Source organism: Solenopsis invicta, chromosome 1, assembly GCF_016802725.1.
Source record: "Solenopsis invicta isolate M01_SB chromosome 1, UNIL_Sinv_3.0, whole genome shotgun sequence".
Classification (NCBI taxonomy): Eukaryota; Metazoa; Arthropoda; class Insecta; order Hymenoptera; family Formicidae; genus Solenopsis; species Solenopsis invicta.
The window spans coordinates 2,302,662-2,322,129 of NC_052664.1; the positions used below are offsets into that span (position 1 = coordinate 2,302,662).

At 29.3% G+C, this 19,468-nt stretch overlaps 1 protein-coding gene across 17 annotated transcripts in view; it reads left to right on the plus strand.

The window, feature by feature from the left end:
* The window catches only part of LOC105200057, a 233,621-nt gene that overhangs the window by 78,107 nt on the left and 136,046 nt on the right, over positions 1-19,468 (plus strand). For 13 of the 17 annotated variants that reach the window (XM_039447361.1, XM_026139306.2, XM_039447400.1 and 10 more), the window contains one exon: positions 19,121-19,220. In XM_039447361.1, the coding sequence (XP_039303295.1) occupies positions 19,121-19,220 (100 nt within the window). The remainder of the gene's footprint in view (positions 1-19,120; positions 19,221-19,468) is intronic. The other 4 variants (XM_039447364.1, XM_039447389.1, XM_039447396.1 and 1 more) reach the window with 1 other exon arrangement.

Sequence of the window (19,468 nt, forward strand, 5' to 3'; positions counted from 1 at the left end):
TGTCAGCACCCCATTCGACGAAGGATGGGATGCTAACGGTCAGATTTTAAAAAATTGATTAAAAATAGTAAATATGCGGAACTATTTTTAAAATTGATCATGAACAGTAAAACTCTTTGAGAACTATAAGAATTTGTCATTAATTTTTTTTGTAACTTGATGCTAAGGGAAGTTTGAACCCCATATTTTTAAAATTAAATTTTTTTTTTAATCGGCAGAACTATTGTACTAATCTATTAGGAATTGTAGAATTATTGTGGGTGCAAATAGAACTCTGAATAAAATATTTATTTTTTTTTAAATGGGGGGCCAACTTCACACCGGTTGATTTTCTATGTGAATAGTTTAAATCCAAATTAATAAAAAAAGTTAAGTGATGATGATTGTCAAATATAGTCAAGTAATGATCATTACTTGACTATATTTGACAATCATCATCACTTAACTTTTTTTATTAATTTGGATTTAAACTATTCACATAGGGGAAAAAAAATATATATATATATATATATATATATATATATATATATATATATATATATATATACACAGAGTGATTATTAATGAATGTTCCTACTTTTTATCATAAGAGCACGCATTTGTAATTTCTAATATAATAATATGTTAGAAATATGTATCCGTCGGTAAATCATGTTTCTATGGTAAAAAGTGGGGACATTCATTAATAATCACCTTCTATGTGTATATATATATGTATAAATAATGATATTACTATATAGCACTAACCCTCCCTCTTTACTCCTAATATAAACTAGCGCTCTCCTGATAATTTACCAAATGAAATAAAAAAGGAGCCAAAACTGCAAAGTTTCAGCTTAGCGTTAGTGCCAATAAAGATCAATCAATTAATTTTTAGTGTTAGCTGTTGTCAGAGCGTAGTGATTTCTCAGCATTTTTGTTGTACGGGCTTTTTACAATTTACACAAATATACCAACAGTTTCAACGCTGAATGGCTTAATTTAAAAGAGTTCTCATGGCAAAATACTCTCGGCTGTTTGCTATTATCTTCTGAGGAGTAACGATCAAATAAAAATCAAATGAGCCTAGATGTTTGGCACGGAAATCTATACAACTTTTTGCGCCTCTAAAGGATTAATTTATTTAAACATAACAAAAAATGAAAAGTGCTACATTTTAAGTTTCAAAATTTACATATTTATATTACATTTCACTAATCTTGAAGACAAATTTTGCATCAATGAACGTGTGGAAATGCTCATCACAAATAGGTTTGCTGCAATTTATACAGTATCTCACAGAATCTATTTGTTTGATAACTCGAATTAATTTTGACTTTTATTTATTTACAATAACAACGAAAAAAGCGGCAAATACAAGTCAGGCGCGGTAATTAGTGCGCAATAAATAGTGCTCTCCAATTCTTAAATTGACATATTAGGACCTTAACTTAGTTTCCGCCCGCAAATGTTAGATGGCGATGAAAACAGTTCTAGTAATCATTACTAACGCATCTGATACTTTTTTTTAGTTTTGACATTTCTCGATAACATATTCAGTCAGCGTACATAATTATTTGCGTAAACAACAATTTTTTTTTGCTTTGTAAAAAATGTAACGCGATAAAGTGTTTTTTCGACATGTGCTTTTGCAATACTTTGATTTGAAAAAAAGTGTAGCAGAAGTTCATCGATTATTTGAAGAAGGTTATGATGATCAAGCTCCATCGCATACAATATATAAAAAGTGGTATAGACGATTCAAAAGTAATGATTTTGATATCAATGACAAACCACGTTCAGGACAGCCGACAAAATTCGAAAACGTTGAATTGCTAGCATTATTGCGAGAAAACTCAGCTTGAATGTTAGAAGAACTTGGAAACGAGCTAAGAGTTACTGAAGCAGCTGTTTTCAAACGTATACACGCCATGGAAAAGATCCAAAAGAAGGAAAATGGGTACCACATAAATTTTCTGAAAGTGCCATTCACAATCGTTTCAATATCACGGTTTCCTTACTTGCCAGGCAAAAAAAGAAAAGTTTTCTGTGGCGTATTGTGACTGGCGATGAAAAGTGGATCTACTACGACAATTCCAAACACAAGAAATCATGGGTAGACCTAGGAAATCATCAACATCGCAGCCAAAACGGAACATTCACGGTCATATGGTAATGCTTTGCATTTGGTGAGATCAGCAAGGAATTCTGAAACCAAACGAAACTGTTACTGCCGATGTCTACAAACGTCAATTGAACAAACTGAATGATCAGTTGTTGCGAAAAAGACCAGTAATAGCGAGTAATAGGCGCAATGTTATTTTCCTTCACGATAATGTTTGGCCACACACTGGAAAAATCGTCAAGGAAACACTGACGCAGCTCGAATGGGAAAGTCTTCCTCACCCAGCGTGATTCGAATTATGCTTCGATTTTCAAGCTTAGTAACTCGTACAAACGTGTAGCATCTTTCTGATGAGGAAGCCTTTGCCTCAACTTTAGTTGCGCCTTTTCATTGTACTTATTGAAGATGACTCGAAGGATAAGCCAAAACGTCTAATAAACTATGTCAATTTAAGAATTGAAGATCACTATTTATTGCGCATTAATTACCTGCCTCGAGGCGCCTGCCTCGTATTCGTCGCTTTTTTCATTGTTATTGATAATATCAATTTCACAAGTCTCATTTTTTATATTTATTTATTCCGATAAGTTCATATTAAAATTATTGCGGTGGTTAAGTTTGTTTTATAGACTGTTTGTACTGAAGAAGACTGTCATTAAAGATGGAAACGTTTATCGTCGATTTATGTTCAATTTATTTACTGGCGTTTGACATCCTGCATGACTCTCGAGAGCTTGAATATGGTTAAGAGTTTCACAATAATAAATGTTTTGTATATGACAAAATTATAAAAAAAATAGACGGGCTATTGTTAGATTAAACCTGAAAATAATCTTGAAGGAGAATAATAGGGATAATAGAGAATAATAAGGAATCTGTGTTTTTTATCTGTAACATGGGAAATCTCACAGAGAAATCTCATCCTACATATTGACTTAATGTAACAATTCCGAATATTGACATAAAGGTTAAATGAAATTTATGCGTAAACTGAATAATGTACATTGAAAAATGTATATGAAACTATACGTTCTAGTTATAAATAGTTGATAATAAATTTTTAGTTATAATATACGAGTACATGAATGTGTCATATTACTAATCAATTATTGACATTTGAAATTATCAAGAAAAAATAATTAAAAAAATAATTTTGGAAGAGAAAGATGGAAAATAAATTTAAAAATAAAATTCCAAAAATTTTTCTGAGTACTAATAAAATCTCATAAAAATTTATTTTTAAACATAAAAAAAAACTCAGATAACAATTCGTGAGTTCACGTTATTTTCACGACGTGATAATAACGCTGTGCGTGCAAAAGTGCATCACAATGCCCTCACAATGTGATGAGCGCACACGTATACGCGTAAAAGGTCGCATGGTGCAATCACGCGTGATGGGAACATTTTACGTGAGGGTAACGTGATAATCCCGCCGTGCGCACAAGAACGTATCACGCTGCCTTCACGATGTGGTCAATCGCAACGTGATCAAACAAAACCCTCCCGTATATTATATTAAATTAACAAATTTACAAAAAATACTATATGAACTTCCAATCATTGTGCATTTTTTCAAATACTTTTTATGCTTTTAATACTTTTAATGCTAGTTTACTAAAGATATTGCAAATAATAACATTATTGATTTTTAATTGTAAATCCTAAAAAAAAAGAATAAAAACATTAATATATAATATAATGCATTAAAAGTACCTCAATCAGCACACAATATTTCTTAAATGTTTTTTTAATATTTATTTAATATTAATTTTTTATTGTACAATTCATTATAACAAAAATATTTATTAAACATTTATTAAATATTTATTTAACATTAATTAAATATTTAAAATAATGATTTAGGAAAATATTTATTTAACGTTTATTTAACGTTTATTTCACATTTATTTATTAATATTTTTTTACATTAATTTGTCATTTAAAAAAACATTTTTTAAAAACATTAGTTTAACATTTATTTAACTTTAATTTAATGTTTATTTTACATTAATTTTTTATTAGAAAAACATTTTTTAAAAACATTAATTTAACATTTATTTAACATTAATTTATTATTTATTTTACATTAATTTTTCATTTAAAACAACAATTTCAAAAACGTTAATTTAAAATTTATTAAATATTAATTTAATATTTATTTAATACTTATTTTATTTTTTTTAAATAAGCATTTTTTTAACGTTTATTTAATATAGTTTTATTTTATTTTTCATGAATTATTTAATTGAAAAAAATGGTTTTAGTAAGCATTTTTAATATATTTATTTAATATTTATTTTATGTTTATTAAATATTAATTATTTTATTTATTTTTCATCTCTATAAAATTATGTTTATTTATTATTTGTTTAACATTTAAGCTATTTATTTTTTAATTATTATTGATTTTTAAATTCGTTTCAAAAATGTTTCAATAACATCTATGAAAATCGGTACAAAATTAACTTAATTATAAAGCATAGGTATTTTGTAAGCGGAGCGAAGGTCCGCAGTGTACCCCAAAGTATCGCAAAAGGAATAAAGCACTGCTATTACTACTACTATTAACTTAATTATATATATTTATACAAATAATATACGTTAATTATATATATTTCGTCTTTTTGATAACATATATGGGGCATTCCATGTGAAAGGGGTCTACCTAAAAATAAACTGTTTGAGATTTTTAAATTGATAGCGGACATATTGTATAAGGTTAATGATAAAAAAAATAAGTATTATATGTTTTGCATCAAAGATATTGAAGGCTATTGTTTAAATTAAAAAAAAAAAATGTTTTTCTTTTTTTAACATTTGTAACTAAAATTAAAAAATTTTAAAGAATTGAATTTTTTAGGATTTTTTCCGTACTTTCAGATAAAAATATTAATTTTAGTGAGGAAAATTTAATAGTATTAAAAAAATTAATTTTTTAATTTTAAATGAAAAAATGAACAATTTTATCCATTTTTAAAAATCTGAAAAAATTCTCAAAAATACTTCAATACATTTAGAATATTGCATCATAAAGCAAATTTTGGGATCGCAATGGGATTTTTTCGAAAATAAATATTTTTACCAATACAAAATTATAATTTCAGCCAAAAGCTGGATAATGTCAATTTTTATTGACCAATTATTTAGTATTACGTAAATAATAAATTTTTAACAAATAACTATAAAATAAAAAATAATTGTGAAATCTGCGTTTTATATTATTCAGACTTATTTATTTTTTTCTGTTTTTTTTTTTTTTAAGTCTTATTCCTCATCAAACTGAATTTTTTTTAAATTAATTTATTTTTGCTCGCAAGAATAATCGCATGATATTTTAATGTACCCGGAATAGTTTTTGCTAATGCAAATTTTGGTTCCAAAAATTTACTTAATTTATTGTGATTTGTTTTTGAACAAAATAAAATTATTGTCTCATTCATATTATTTTTAGCCCACAGATACAATGCCTCAGCATTGAAGATTACACTTCCTTGCAAACTGGCTTTCCTTGCTAATCGTCTTAAATTTCTACCATCACAGAGATCTTTTCTATACGCTGTAGTAAAAAAATGCTATTAGGCCGTGATATCAAAAAAATCACGAACATAGTAAAGCAATTTCTAATTTAATAATTATAATTTAAAAATTATAATTTGCTTTACTATGCGCAAGATTTTTTTGGTATCACGGCCGAATAACACTTCTTTACTACAGCACATGGGAAATGTTCTTATGATGGTGTTGGTGGAAATTTAAGACGATTAGCAAGGAAAGCTAGTTTGCAAGGAAGTGTATTCCTCAATGCTGAGGCATCTGTGGGCTAAAAATAATATGAAAGAGACAATAATTTTATTTAGTTTAAAAACAAATTACGACAAATTAAGTAAATTTTTGGAACCAAGATTTACATTAGCAAACACAATTCCGGGTACATTAAAATATCATGCAATTATTCCTGCAAGCGTAGATCAATTAATTTTAAAAAAATTCAGTTTTGATGAGGAACAAGACTTTTTTTCTAAAAAAACATAGAAAAAAGTAAATAAAACTGAATAATATAAAACGCAGACTTCACAATTATTTTTTATTTTATAGTTAGTTGTTAAAAATATATTATTTACGTAATACTAAATAATTGGTTAATAAAAATTGATATTATCTAGCTTTTGGCTGAAATTATAATTTTGTATTGGTAAAAATATTTATTTTTGAGAGGATCCCATTGCGATCCCAAAATTTGCTTCATGATGCGATATTCTACATGTATTGAAGTATTTTTGAGAATTTTTTCAGATTTTTAAAAATGGATAAAATTGTTCAGTTTTTAATTTAAAACTAAAAAATTAATTTTTTTGATACTATTAAATTTCTGTCACTGAAATTAATATTTTTATCTGAAAGTACGGAAAAAATCCTAAAAAAATTATGTCTTAAAAATTTTTTAAATTTTAACTACAAATATTTAAAAAAAAACGTTTTTTTTTTTAATTTAAACGATAGCTTTCAATATCTTGATGCAAAGCATATAATACTTATTTTTTTATCATTAACTTTATACAATATGTCCACTAACATATTTTCATTATTATTTTAAAAATTCCAAATAGTTTATTTTTAGGTGGACCCTTTTCACGTGAAATGCCCCATATTGACTTGATCTATCAGTGATGTACATACATGTATTAGCATAAAGTGTTTACAGATCATCACGAGGGATCAATTTGCAACGATCACAGAGATCAAGCAACGTCCACCGGGGTTGGAACTTGGATAGGTGATCGCGTGGAAATTTCGGAAAAAAATTCTTAGAAAAAAACCTTATTAAAAAAAAAAAATTGTTTAATTTAAAAAGGGGCATAAATCTATTAATTTTAACGTTTCTAAAAACATTTTTTAAATATTGTGTGCTGATTGGGATATGAAAAAAATGGGCAATGATTAGAATTTTTGAGTGCCGTATGCATGCATGCGAGCAATATGAGTCTCATTTGGAGAACACATTTGAGGCTCATATCGCTCGCACGCATGAGTACCGCACGCGTGCGGTCGATATGATTCTCATATGATGACGCATCTGTCGGATATCGTGAGCTCACACCGTGCGGACAATCCGCACGGCATGCGCGCTCCGTGAACTCACTATGCGCGCATTTTGTTATTTGGGAAGTTTTTTTTTCTATTTTACCAAGTTAGAATAATAGACATTAATTGGTCATTATCGCTCGAATATTTTTGGCTTATTCTCACAAATCCGGTTTAGGAAAACTTTAACATAACTGTAAAACAAAATTATCTGATATGGATTTCATATTTTCCCGATTCTTTCTGGTAATAAATACTCTGATAATGCAATAATAAAAAATAAAGTAAAATAAAAATTATTTGTATAGCGTTAAATTTAAAATTTTATTATGCCCTGCATTCTAATATTTTTGAAAAAAACATTTTAAAGCGAATTATTCTGCAACGAATCATTTTACTAGCAAAAGACCGTTAATTATTATAAGTATCATAAAATTCTATCTTCTAGTAAAGGAACAGATTTAAAATACACTACTCAAAAGAAAATATGGAACACTTTCCAGACACCAAAAATTAGGCTATTTTCAAATGACTGTAACTCGGTGAAAAATCATCGTAGATAAAAAATAAAAAAAGCATTTTGAAGCTTGAAGATCCAACTTTAACGCTCTATCAGCAGATTTTCAAAATTCATTAACTTCCTTGTCTTATGCAGTAAAAAAGCACACCCTGTTTTGTTCCTTAAAATTTCGTATTTTTGACACTTTGCAGCTCGACCAACAAATTTTTTTCGAACAATTCAAGTAAAGCTTCATAAACTACAACATTTTGCCTACAAAATGCTTTTTTTAAAATTTCTCTACGATTTTTTTTGACCGAGTTACGCTACTTTGAAGCTAAACCTGCATTTTTTACAAATGATATCCGTACTCCGTGAAAAATCATCGTAGACAAAAAATCAAAAAACCATTTTAAAGCTCGAAGTTCCAGCTTTAACATGCTGTTAATGGTTTTCAAAAATTTTCTCAATTTCTTAGTACTATGCCCCAAAAAAGATACACTGTTTTTTCCTTAAAATAACGTATTTTTAACAGCCTGTAGCTCAATAAAAAAATTTTTCTTGACAAATCCAATGCAAGTGCCATAAAGTATGACATTTTCTCTACAAAATGCTTTTTTTAAAGTTTTCTCTACGATTTTTTTTGACCGAGTTACAAGACTTTGAAGATATACATTTTTTACAGTACATTTTTCCGAAAAATGACGTCTACCGCCGACATTAGCATTACCCAATGTGCACCACGTGGAGGTTGTCGGTCGGATTTTTGCACATCGTGTGTGTGTGTGTGTGTGTGAGTGTGTGTGTGTGTGTGTGTGTGTGTGTGTGTGTGTGTGTGTGTGTATCACAGCAGAGCTAAGGACCCCGCAGTTCGTCACTTCTGCAGTATTTAATGACTCCAAACCCTCTCTGCTGTGTGTGTATGCGCTCGCGCGCATGAGAGTTCAATAGTGTGTATTTCCTCCTCTCTGATCAATTACTGCTTGCAAGCGTTCTCGCATATTTATACATCTTGCAATACGATCTTGCGGAATGTTGTGCCAAATTTCCGTTAAAATTTCTCCCAATTCTTCTAAATTTCGCGGCTGTTCCTCGCGACGCCTTAATCGTCGTTCCATTTCATCCCAAATGTGCTCGATTGGATTTAAGTCCGGGCTATTGGCGGGATGATTTAACAGTCTAATTGCGTGTCGTTGAAAAAAACGTCGCGTTATATTCGCCGTATGAGGTCGAGCGTTGTCCTGCATAAAAATAAAGTTCCGACAGGTTCGATTTAATAGCAAAACGTGTGGTCGTAGAATATCGTTGATATAACGAACACCCGTCATTGCCGGAGGTAGCAGGATCACTAGGTCACTTCGTCTTGTAAGTGATATACACCCCCACACCATCACGGAACCGCCGTTGTAGGATCGTATTGGCATAACGCAACGTCGATCATAGCGTTCATTTCGTCGATGCCAAGTACGTATACGAGCATCATTGCCATAAAGGCAAAAACATGATTCGTCGGAGAAATATACATTTCTCCAATCCTGTGAACTGTAAACATATAGTCGTCTTAGTCTAAAAAAAATCTCTTTTTAGACAAAGATGACCATATGTAAACATTGCATGCTCAATACAATAAAATTTTGTTTAGTACGCCGGCGATTCTCGCAGTATGATAAGCGACACGGAATTTTCAAAATGCCGCGTAGACATTTATCGGCCGTAGAAGTTGCACGCATAATTGCGCTTTTGCAACAAGGTTTTAGTATGCGTTATGTGGCGCAAGATATTGGTGCATCTGTGTCCGTAGTGAGTAGAGCTTGGTTACGATATCAAGACACGGAAAATTACACGAGACGTGAAGGTAGTGGTCGTTCTCGATTAACGACAAATAGACAAGATCGAGCCATTGTTCGTTATGCATTAGAAAGACGAATAATTACCGCAAGAAACATTCGTAATGACATTCATTTGCGCCATGTGTGCGAACAAACAATTCGCAACCGTTTGAGAGAAGCCGGTCTTCGTTCTCGTGTTCGTGCACAAGTACCAAGACTCACACTCGTACATCGCCAAGTACGTTATCAATTTGCGCGCGATCACATAAATTGGACCGCTAGGGATTGGAGAAATGTATATTTCTCCGACGAATCACGTTTTTGCCTTTATGGCAATGATGCTCGTATACGTACTTGGCGTCGACGAAATGAACGCTATGATCGACGTTGCGTTATGCCAATACGATCCTACAACGGCGGTTCCGTGATGGTGTGGGGGTGTATATCACTTACAAGACGAAGTGATCTAGTGATCCTGCCACCTCCGGCAATGACGGGTGTTCGTTATATCAACGATATTCTACGACCACACGTTTTGCTATTAAATCGAACCTGTCGGAACTTTATTTTTATGCAGGACAACGCTCGACCTCATACGGCGAATATAACGCGACGTTTTTTTCAACGACACGCAATTAGACTGTTAAATCATCTCGCCAATAGCCCGGACTTAAATCCAATCGAGCACATTTGGAATGAAATGGAACGACGATTAAGGCGTCGCGAGGAACAGCCGCGAAATTTAGAAGAATTGGGAGAAATTTTAACGGAAATTTGGCACAACATTCCGCAAGATCGTATTGCAAGATGTATAAATATGCGAGAACGCTTGCAAGCAGTAATTGATCAGAGAGGAGGAAATACACACTATTGAACTCTCATGCGCGCGAGCGCATACACACACAGCAGAGAGGGTTTGGAGTCATTAAATACTGCAGAAGTGACGAACTGCGGGGTCCTTATCTCTGCTGTGATACATACATACACACACACACACACACACACACACACACACACACACACACACACTCACACACACACACACGATGTGCAAAAATCCGACCGACAACCTCCACGTGGTGCACATTGGGTAATACTAATGTCGGCGGTAGACGTCATTTTTCGGAAAAATGTACTGTAAAAAATGTATATCTTCAAAGTCTTGTAACTCGGTCAAAAAAAATCGTAGAGAAAACTTTAAAAAAAGCATTTTGTAGAGAAAATGTCATACTTTATGGCACTTGCATTGGATTTGTCAAGAAAAATTTTTTTATTGAGCTACAGGCTGTTAAAAATACGTTATTTTAAGGAAAAAACAGTGTATCTTTTTTGGGGCATAGTACTAAGAAATTGAGAAAATTTTTGAAAACCATTAACAGCATGTTAAAGCTGGAACTTCGAGCTTTAAAATGGTTTTTTGATTTTTTGTCTACGATGATTTTTCACGGAGTACGGATATCATTTGTAAAAAATGCAGGTTTAGCTTCAAAGTAGCGTAACTCGGTCAAAAAAAATCGTAGAGAAATTTTAAAAAAAGCATTTTGTAGGCAAAATGTTGTAGTTTATGAAGCTTTACTTGAATTGTTCGAAAAAAATTTGTTGGTCGAGCTGCAAAGTGTCAAAAATACGAAATTTTAAGGAACAAAACAGGGTGTGCTTTTTTACTGCATAAGACAAGGAAGTTAAAAGAATTTTGAAAATCTGCTGATAGAGCGTTAAAGTTGGATCTTCAAGCTTCAAAATGCTTTTTTTATTTTTTATCTACGATGATTTTTCACCGAGTTACAGTCATTTGAAAATAGCCTAATTTTTGGTGTCTGGAAAGTGTTCCCTATTTTCTTTTGAGTAGTGTATATGCACATTATATTAAACACACATGCATAATTTCAAATCAAAAACAATGTTTTTTTTATTATATTCGCAAATGTACTTGTATCTAATATATTATAATCACAGATCATTTTTGAAAATGTCATCTTTAATACTGCTCAATAAATTAAAAATTATTTAATTCATATCATATTTTTTGTAAAAAAAAGAACATAATATTGTATAATCATATATTTGCACTGATTATTAAATTATTTTAATGTGTGACGTATTATAATGTGTAAATACACGTTAGAAATTGATATCATTTCCACAAAGAATGTAATCATTATCAACCATTAAAATAAAATTATTGACATTTATTAACATTTTAGTAATACAAAAGAAAAACGAATAAAAAGTTTTATAAAGAGAAATAAATTTACTTAAAGGGTAACATCAACTTGAAGCCCTAAAATAGTACCTAAGTTTGGAAATTTATTGTGGGTAAATGAATAATTTTATATAAAAAAAACTTATAGGCTTTTATTGTACAAATATTAACAAATGAAAAAATATTTTTTAATTTTCTTTTATGCACAACATGGTGGTGTACTGACCCATTTACGAAATTGTTTTTTCTTAAAAATGAATTTTTCCGTGCAAGTTTTTCACGACATGGTTCATGTTGGAACAAAACGTCAAAAATCTACATTATCTACATATTCAAAACTAAGGAAGTACATGCGTAGGAATTTGTAAAAATATTAATTTTTGTCGAATTGGCAGTTATTTATAAAAAAAAGTGCATTTTTGGCCCAAAAATGTGTTTTAAAAAATGATTGCAAAAAGAATTGTCAACATATTTCGCAGAAAGCCTACGTACTTCCCTGTAGAATAGTTACAAGAAGATTGTGATAAAATTTCAAGTCAATTAGATAAAAATTGTAAGAATGACGTTGCAGACTTGAAAAACTGCGTTTTGAGAAAAACGCGTTTAAAGTTTCGGTAACTGATTTTTTATGTATAAAGTTGAAAATTTTTAATTTATCTCTAATCTGCAATGCCTATCTCATAAAGTTGTTCTTCCACGAATTCAGCAGCCTCATCATATTCCTTTCTAGTTAATAATATTAATGCTATTCTGGCTTTTTTTGATTCTTCTTCGTGAGACTGCGTCTAGCAAGTGTGACACACCGCACGTCCGATTTTTGGCAAAAATAATATCAACTAGGGCCTACCATGAGGTTTAGAACTTGCATAATTTTCATTAGGCCGTTGTAACCATCATTACAATAATAAACAGTCAAGTTTGTTGCATAAACATAGACAAACTAATGGCGTTGCATAAACACCGAAACCGACGCTTTCTGAATTATTTACTGATTTAGTACAAGTAATAACATCTATATTATGTTAGTCAAAGGTTTATTTTTGATACATAAATAGACCCGTATACCTACGAAGCATAGAGAAGATGGGGCCGCTCCGAATCGCCTGCAGCTATTCGGTAAGCGCACAGAGACAATTCATTTAATCAGCTCAAACACTATAATACAGTTAGAATTCTAAAACTACTCGTTCTAAAACTACTTGCATCATATATTAAAAATAAATACTAATGATTTAAGCAAACAAGAATCGATTTTTTCAAACCTCAAGGGTGATGTTACCCCGTAAGTAAATTACAATAATCTCAATATGACAGCATTTCAATTTAAGAAAACTACGCACAGTACAAAAACTAAGGTTAAATGAACATTTTATTATCATTGAAAGATTAAAATAGTACACAAATGATTGATGCCAGATAAACTATAATTCAAAACAGTATTTTTCTTACCAAACTTCATCAAAAAGATTTATTAACTTTTAGGAGTTTTGATGTTCCATAGAATCATCATTAAGATGAGTTCTTTGTGACGTTAATACAGTACCTCGATGAAGTAACGATAAAAATAACTATTCAAATCATTACCATTACTGACAAAATATAACTCGTTACCGTTATCGTTACACATTACAAAATGTAATGCCGTTACTCATTCATTACCGAAAACAAGTAATTGTAACGATAACGATGTTACAAATAATCTTTTTCAATTATGAATGTTACATATGTACTTTTTATAAATTTTTTAACTGTTTTAATTTCAAGATCTACTTCATTGAATTTAATCTACATAAATAATTTTCAAGCAACAGTTTAAATGTCACTAGGAAAATTATATTTTTATGTAATTGAAATAAGCTTTTCAATTATAAAATTTTTTTGTTTTATATTTACAGCGAAGGAAAAAGTAAACATTTTATTTTAAATTAAATAGCAGATAGGCCAAGATTGTCACAACAAGATTTTAGTACTGAAATAATTTCATATGTTTCAATTTATCGAATTGTGCACCGATACTTTTGGTTTCTTCAAACATACTTCGGTTTCAAGCACAGCTCTTGAAAATGAACCAAAACAGTACTATCACATAATTAAATTGAAAATCAATTTAATAATACCGATGCTAACTTGCATCTCTAAAATCCCTCCGATAAAAGTGAAAAATTTGTTACAAAAAATATTATCTCGACCAGGGTTTAAGCCTGGATCCTCAACTATCCGGGAAAGGTGTCTTACCTTAGTGTAATGCTAGGCGAGATAATATTTTTCGCAACAAAAATTTGTTACTTTTTCTTCAAGCTAGGAGGATTTAATGATGCAAGTTAGCATTAGTATCATTAAATTGATTTTTAATTTAATTATATAATAGTATTGTTTTGGTTCATTTTCAAGAGCTGTGCTTGAAACCGAAAGTAACGGCGCGCATTTTGATGTAAATTAAAACATGAAATATTATTTCAGTACCAAGATGTTATGACCGTCTTAGCTCACCTACTATTTAATTTGTTGAATACAAGTCGCGATCTTGAATCTATATTATATTATACTTTATTTTAACACTGTATAGGCAATTTGGATCTTTTTTGGACAAATGCAATTTTATTTTCAAACTTTACTGCTTAAATTTCAATTTGTATTTATTAAATAAAAGCTTTAACATTTGAGTTAAACAACTATTTGGTAATGTAAAAACTAATGTTGAAAAGTAATTCTAAATTTTTCTAGATTTTTTTTTGAAAATCTAGAATAGTAAACAAATTTGAGTTGGATAAAAAAGACTCTACGGAGTAAGTAAAAATATCATTTCCTACAGAGAGTTAACATAATCCTCTATAATTTTATTATTTGTAATATCTTGTCGAAAGCATAGATGTCCTGATTATGTTTACTAATGAGACAATAAACACAACTACATACTTAGCAATATTTTTTAACTATTGCCCTGAAACGTTTATAGGACAGCAAAAAATGATTAAGCGAAGAAAATTGGGGGTAGTCTTTTGTAACTGTAAAATTATAACAGTAACTCGACAGAAGTAGACAAACAAACTTATTGCGCCTTATCATCTTTCTGTCTTGGCATTTTTGAGAAAGTTGTGAATAGGCGAAAGTAGTTTTGCTAATTTCATTGCCTCATAATTTTGTTTCAATTCGTTCAATCTCCTTTATGAATAAAAAAAAGAGATAAAAAATCAGATTTGAAAATTTTATACAAATTGCGAAACAAACAATTTTTCTTATACAAATCAAATCGCAAATTTTTTAAATTTACCCAAAAAAGGAAAATACACACAAGTGTAAATTGTATATTTAAGAATTAACTCATTAACGTTCCACATTTCCATGCATGCTTTTTTTATGATGGACAAATTTTTTATTGTACATTGTGAAACACATGTAACTGCTTAATAATTCATAATTATAAAGCATGAAACATATACAATATGCATAATATAAAGTGCAATTTACTTATTATGCATATTGCAAGATCGAATATTAAAAAAAAGCAATCAGGATATGCATATAACAGTAATAACATGTACATATATTATCATATGTGATAATAATATGTACTACATATTGTATGTATGTACATAGATTTATTGTACTAGTTCCCCATTGGGAATCATTAAGGCATTCCAAAAAAAAGAGAATACATTCTTACATCTAGTTCGTCTTTACATATTTATACTGTTTACAATTTCTCGCTTGCGCTTCCCGTATTAACTTAATTTACTTCCTTATATTTTAATTCTATCTCCGCCTTCTTTATTCTGTATACACCGTGTACACACAGGCTATTTCTATTGTTAAATTTCTATCTAATAATCTTAGTAGAATACTTCTGCTTCCGTTATAACTTTATTCTCTTATGTTTACTTAATTTACAATTGCTTAAACATTTAAATATTGACCTCGAATTAATGTACCTTTTTGTTCATCCATCTCTCTTACTCTTTCCTCTCCTCTCCTCTTCCACTCACCCTCGCCGCCCGTCCCCTCTCCAGCCTAGTATTCCCTCCTTTTCCCTTGCTTCTTTTTCTTTGCTAATTCTTTCCTTCATTCCTTTTCTTCTTCTTTTCTCCTAATATTCATCCAACTGCCTCCTGCCAGCTTTCCTCACTCTTTCCAGTTCCTGCATTTCTCCCATACATGATTCTATGATTTTAATTCATATCCACAAAGCCTACATTTTCTTTCTTCCATTCTTTTTCAATATTTCTCTTCCTTTCCTAGTCGAAACCTTGCTTTCTCCACTCTTCCATCCCTATTCTCTTTTTTAAATATTCTGGGATCATCTTTTTATCTTCCGTATTGTTTATTTCGATTTCTCCATACTCTTCCATCTTTCTGCATCTTCCTCTCTCTTCTTTCTAGCTTCTCTTGTACTTCCTTCATTTCTTCTTCTTCCTGCTTCTTTTCTTCCGCTTTTATTCCTCTTTCTTCAAGTCCTTTTTTTTCTTTCCTTTTCCCATTTCGATAAATTTTCTCTTTTCCCTTTTTTTTGTATCTTTTACTTTTGTCAAGCATTCCCGTGCCAATTTACTTCATAATTAATCGTCATTTTCTCGAGAATGCCTAATATCCATAATTTACTGTTTTACTACAGTAAAGGTTTGAGTGAATACTACACACACATAAAATATTATTAAAATCGGTGACTTGTTGATCGTGGGTTTTAACCCACTGCAGTCGAAAACACTACTAGTATGTTGTAAGTACGGATCAAAATAAGGAACACAATTTTTTATACGTGCCTGTTTTCACTTTTAGGGGGAAAACACTTCTTAAAAAAAAATTAGTATTTTTCTTGTGAAGTGAATATTGTTGAAACTATAAAAGAAAAAAATGTTCTGAATAAAATTTAATTTAAAAAATTAAAAAAAATTGTTAGGTATTACTGTTATAAAGTATACTTCAAGCCATTCAACTTTTATTCACAACATTTTTTTTCTATTTCTTATCATCTTGGACACCTTGTATACCAGAATATTACAATTTTTTTAGACATACATACTTGCTTTTAGTATTATAAATTATTTATATTTTATTAGGTATAATATTTTTATTATTAATGAATGCAACAACGAAATAGTAGTTGTATGCTGAATAATAAAGTAGCTTGTGCAAAATTTTATTCAACTTTATAATATTATTACCTTTTTTTAAGAAAATAGATTTAAATAATGATATTACATATTTTTCATGTTATTATATTTTAATTATTATGTTTTAAATTATTATACATTTTTATATTTAATTTTATATAAAAAAAACGTTTTTATAACATTTGTATATAGTTATATTATTTCTTAAAATTTAATTGATGCGTGCGTTTGACATTTTTTCTATTTTTTAAAATAATTTTTGAACAACTTTTTTATTCCACGTATCTGCATTTAGCTTAATAATGCAACAAAAATAGTGAATCAAAACATTGAAATTCTTCAGTATTTTTCTATCCTTTACGATTCTAAAAATAATATGAAGTGCTGTATGTCTGGGCACAGTTATCTTTACTATAGTTTAACGTTTTTCCAAATTGCCATTAAATAATTAAAAATAATATAAAACGTCGTAGAAATGTTTGTACACGATTTATTGGAATCTTATAAAAAATTGTTTCTGTAGTTTAATAAATTAATTGTTTATTAAATAACATTAATTATTAAATAAAAATAATTTAATGAATGATTTGTAAATAACTCATATTACGTTGAGTTTGTCAAAATTATTTAAAAGTAGAAAGATATTCGACCGTTACTGTAACAATATAACTCAAACAAGAATGCCTTCTACGGTCGCAGCTAGATCTTCGTGCTTGTATTGTTTGTGTGATTTTATACACTTTCCTCAAATTCAATGAACAGCGCGCCGAAATTTTTTCGGTCATAACACAGCTCTACATTGAACAAAATTATTCAAATTTTATTTTGTATTTTTTATTTATTTCTTTCATAAGAAACCGTACAATTCCTCTGAAACAATGTATTTTTTTAGCAAAGTTACCATTTACTGTATCAATTAACATATATTGCAAGGTTTCAACATATAAGTTGATCTATACGCTATTTATTGTTGTTTATGTGAAAAATATTGCTCTATTAAAGAATATTGCTTATTATTTTGGTCTATTATATTAAATTGTTTTTTACATAAACGAGCTTATCTGTTATTTATGAGTTTCACTCATTTATCAGACTGTTTTTACTTATTGCATTTTACTTATCTAAAAATAATTTTGTAATGTTTACATAAAAATTGTTGAAAATCGTTATAAATACTATATAGAATTAATTATAAATATCAAAAAATACATCGTTTTAAGTAAAAAAGGGATTTAGATAACTCTTTGAATAAAAATACATTTAACACGAAAGATATTACGGAATCAGTATTTTCCTGAATAGATTATGGAAGCCTTAAGTATCGATCCATTTATCTACCGAAACCTTGCAATATATGTTAATTGAGAGTGACAGTCATGTTGAAAATATATTGTCTTCGAATAACTGTAACTAAAAGAAACTAGGTGATTTTTATGAAAAGAATAAGATTAAGTTTATGTTATGTATATCGTTTATTTAATGTTTAATTAAATTATATAAATTAATATACATATAAATTATATTAATTAATATTCTAAAAATATAATGTAATAATGATTTAATAAAATTAATACAAAATTTTTATTAAAAATGTAATAATTATCTAATATAATAATAATTCTATAATATAATTCTGTAATAATTCTTCTTCAGTGTTAAATTGGTCAGTGATCAAGTATTTGTTTTGAGTATTAAGAATGCTGTTGTGAGTGCATTTAATACTCAAAATAAATAATTATTAGCCAATTTGATTTTGCTAGTAGTTTGCAAAGATATTTATATATTTTTCACCCGTATAATCTCTGTTTGTATGGATAAAAAGGAATTAAAAGATAATTTTTGCATTGTTTAAAAAAAAAAAATTTTGAAAAAATGGAAAGAAATTACGGAATATTGTATAATCTTATCGCGATTTTACTTTTGGAAAAAATAATAATAATGCGTTATTTATAATTTACAATTATGTTTATTTTAAGTTTAGTTTTTATTGTTAAATTTAGTTTTATTCAGTTTAGTTTTAATTTAAATTAGTTTAAATTAAGTTTAAGTTTAGTTTGAGTTGATAATTTTAATTTGGTTTAAGTCATTTTAAGTTTTGGTCACCATTTTTCGATTAACTATTGATCATAATGAACGAATATTTAGAAAGAAACGCGTGTTTTAAACATGCCTCAATACTCCTGCAAATTCAGATTAGTAGACATTAATAACGCCCATGTGTATGTACATACATACTATCACGTATTTTTATTATAATTTTGAAGAGCAAATTGTGTTACTTATCTGTTACAGCAGCTTCATTCGGAATATAAGAGCACGTACACATGGCATGAGTATACAGGACCACATCAGGAGCACACAGTTGTGCGACGCGCGCCGCAACCGCCATCGAGTAAGTGCAATATTTATTGCAAAATAGTAGTGTGTAATTTTCGTTATATTTAGCGAATATTAATCCTAATCTAAAAATAAAGTAGCTGCTTCCGGCAGAAAGGATAAAAAATTTTATTATGCTAATACATGTGCAACGATATAACGTGATACTTCATATATGATACATAAATAGTAAGTTTTTATGTAAAAAGTTATAAAATTTATTACTAATAATTGATATGTTTAAATAAAAATTTTTAAGTACAT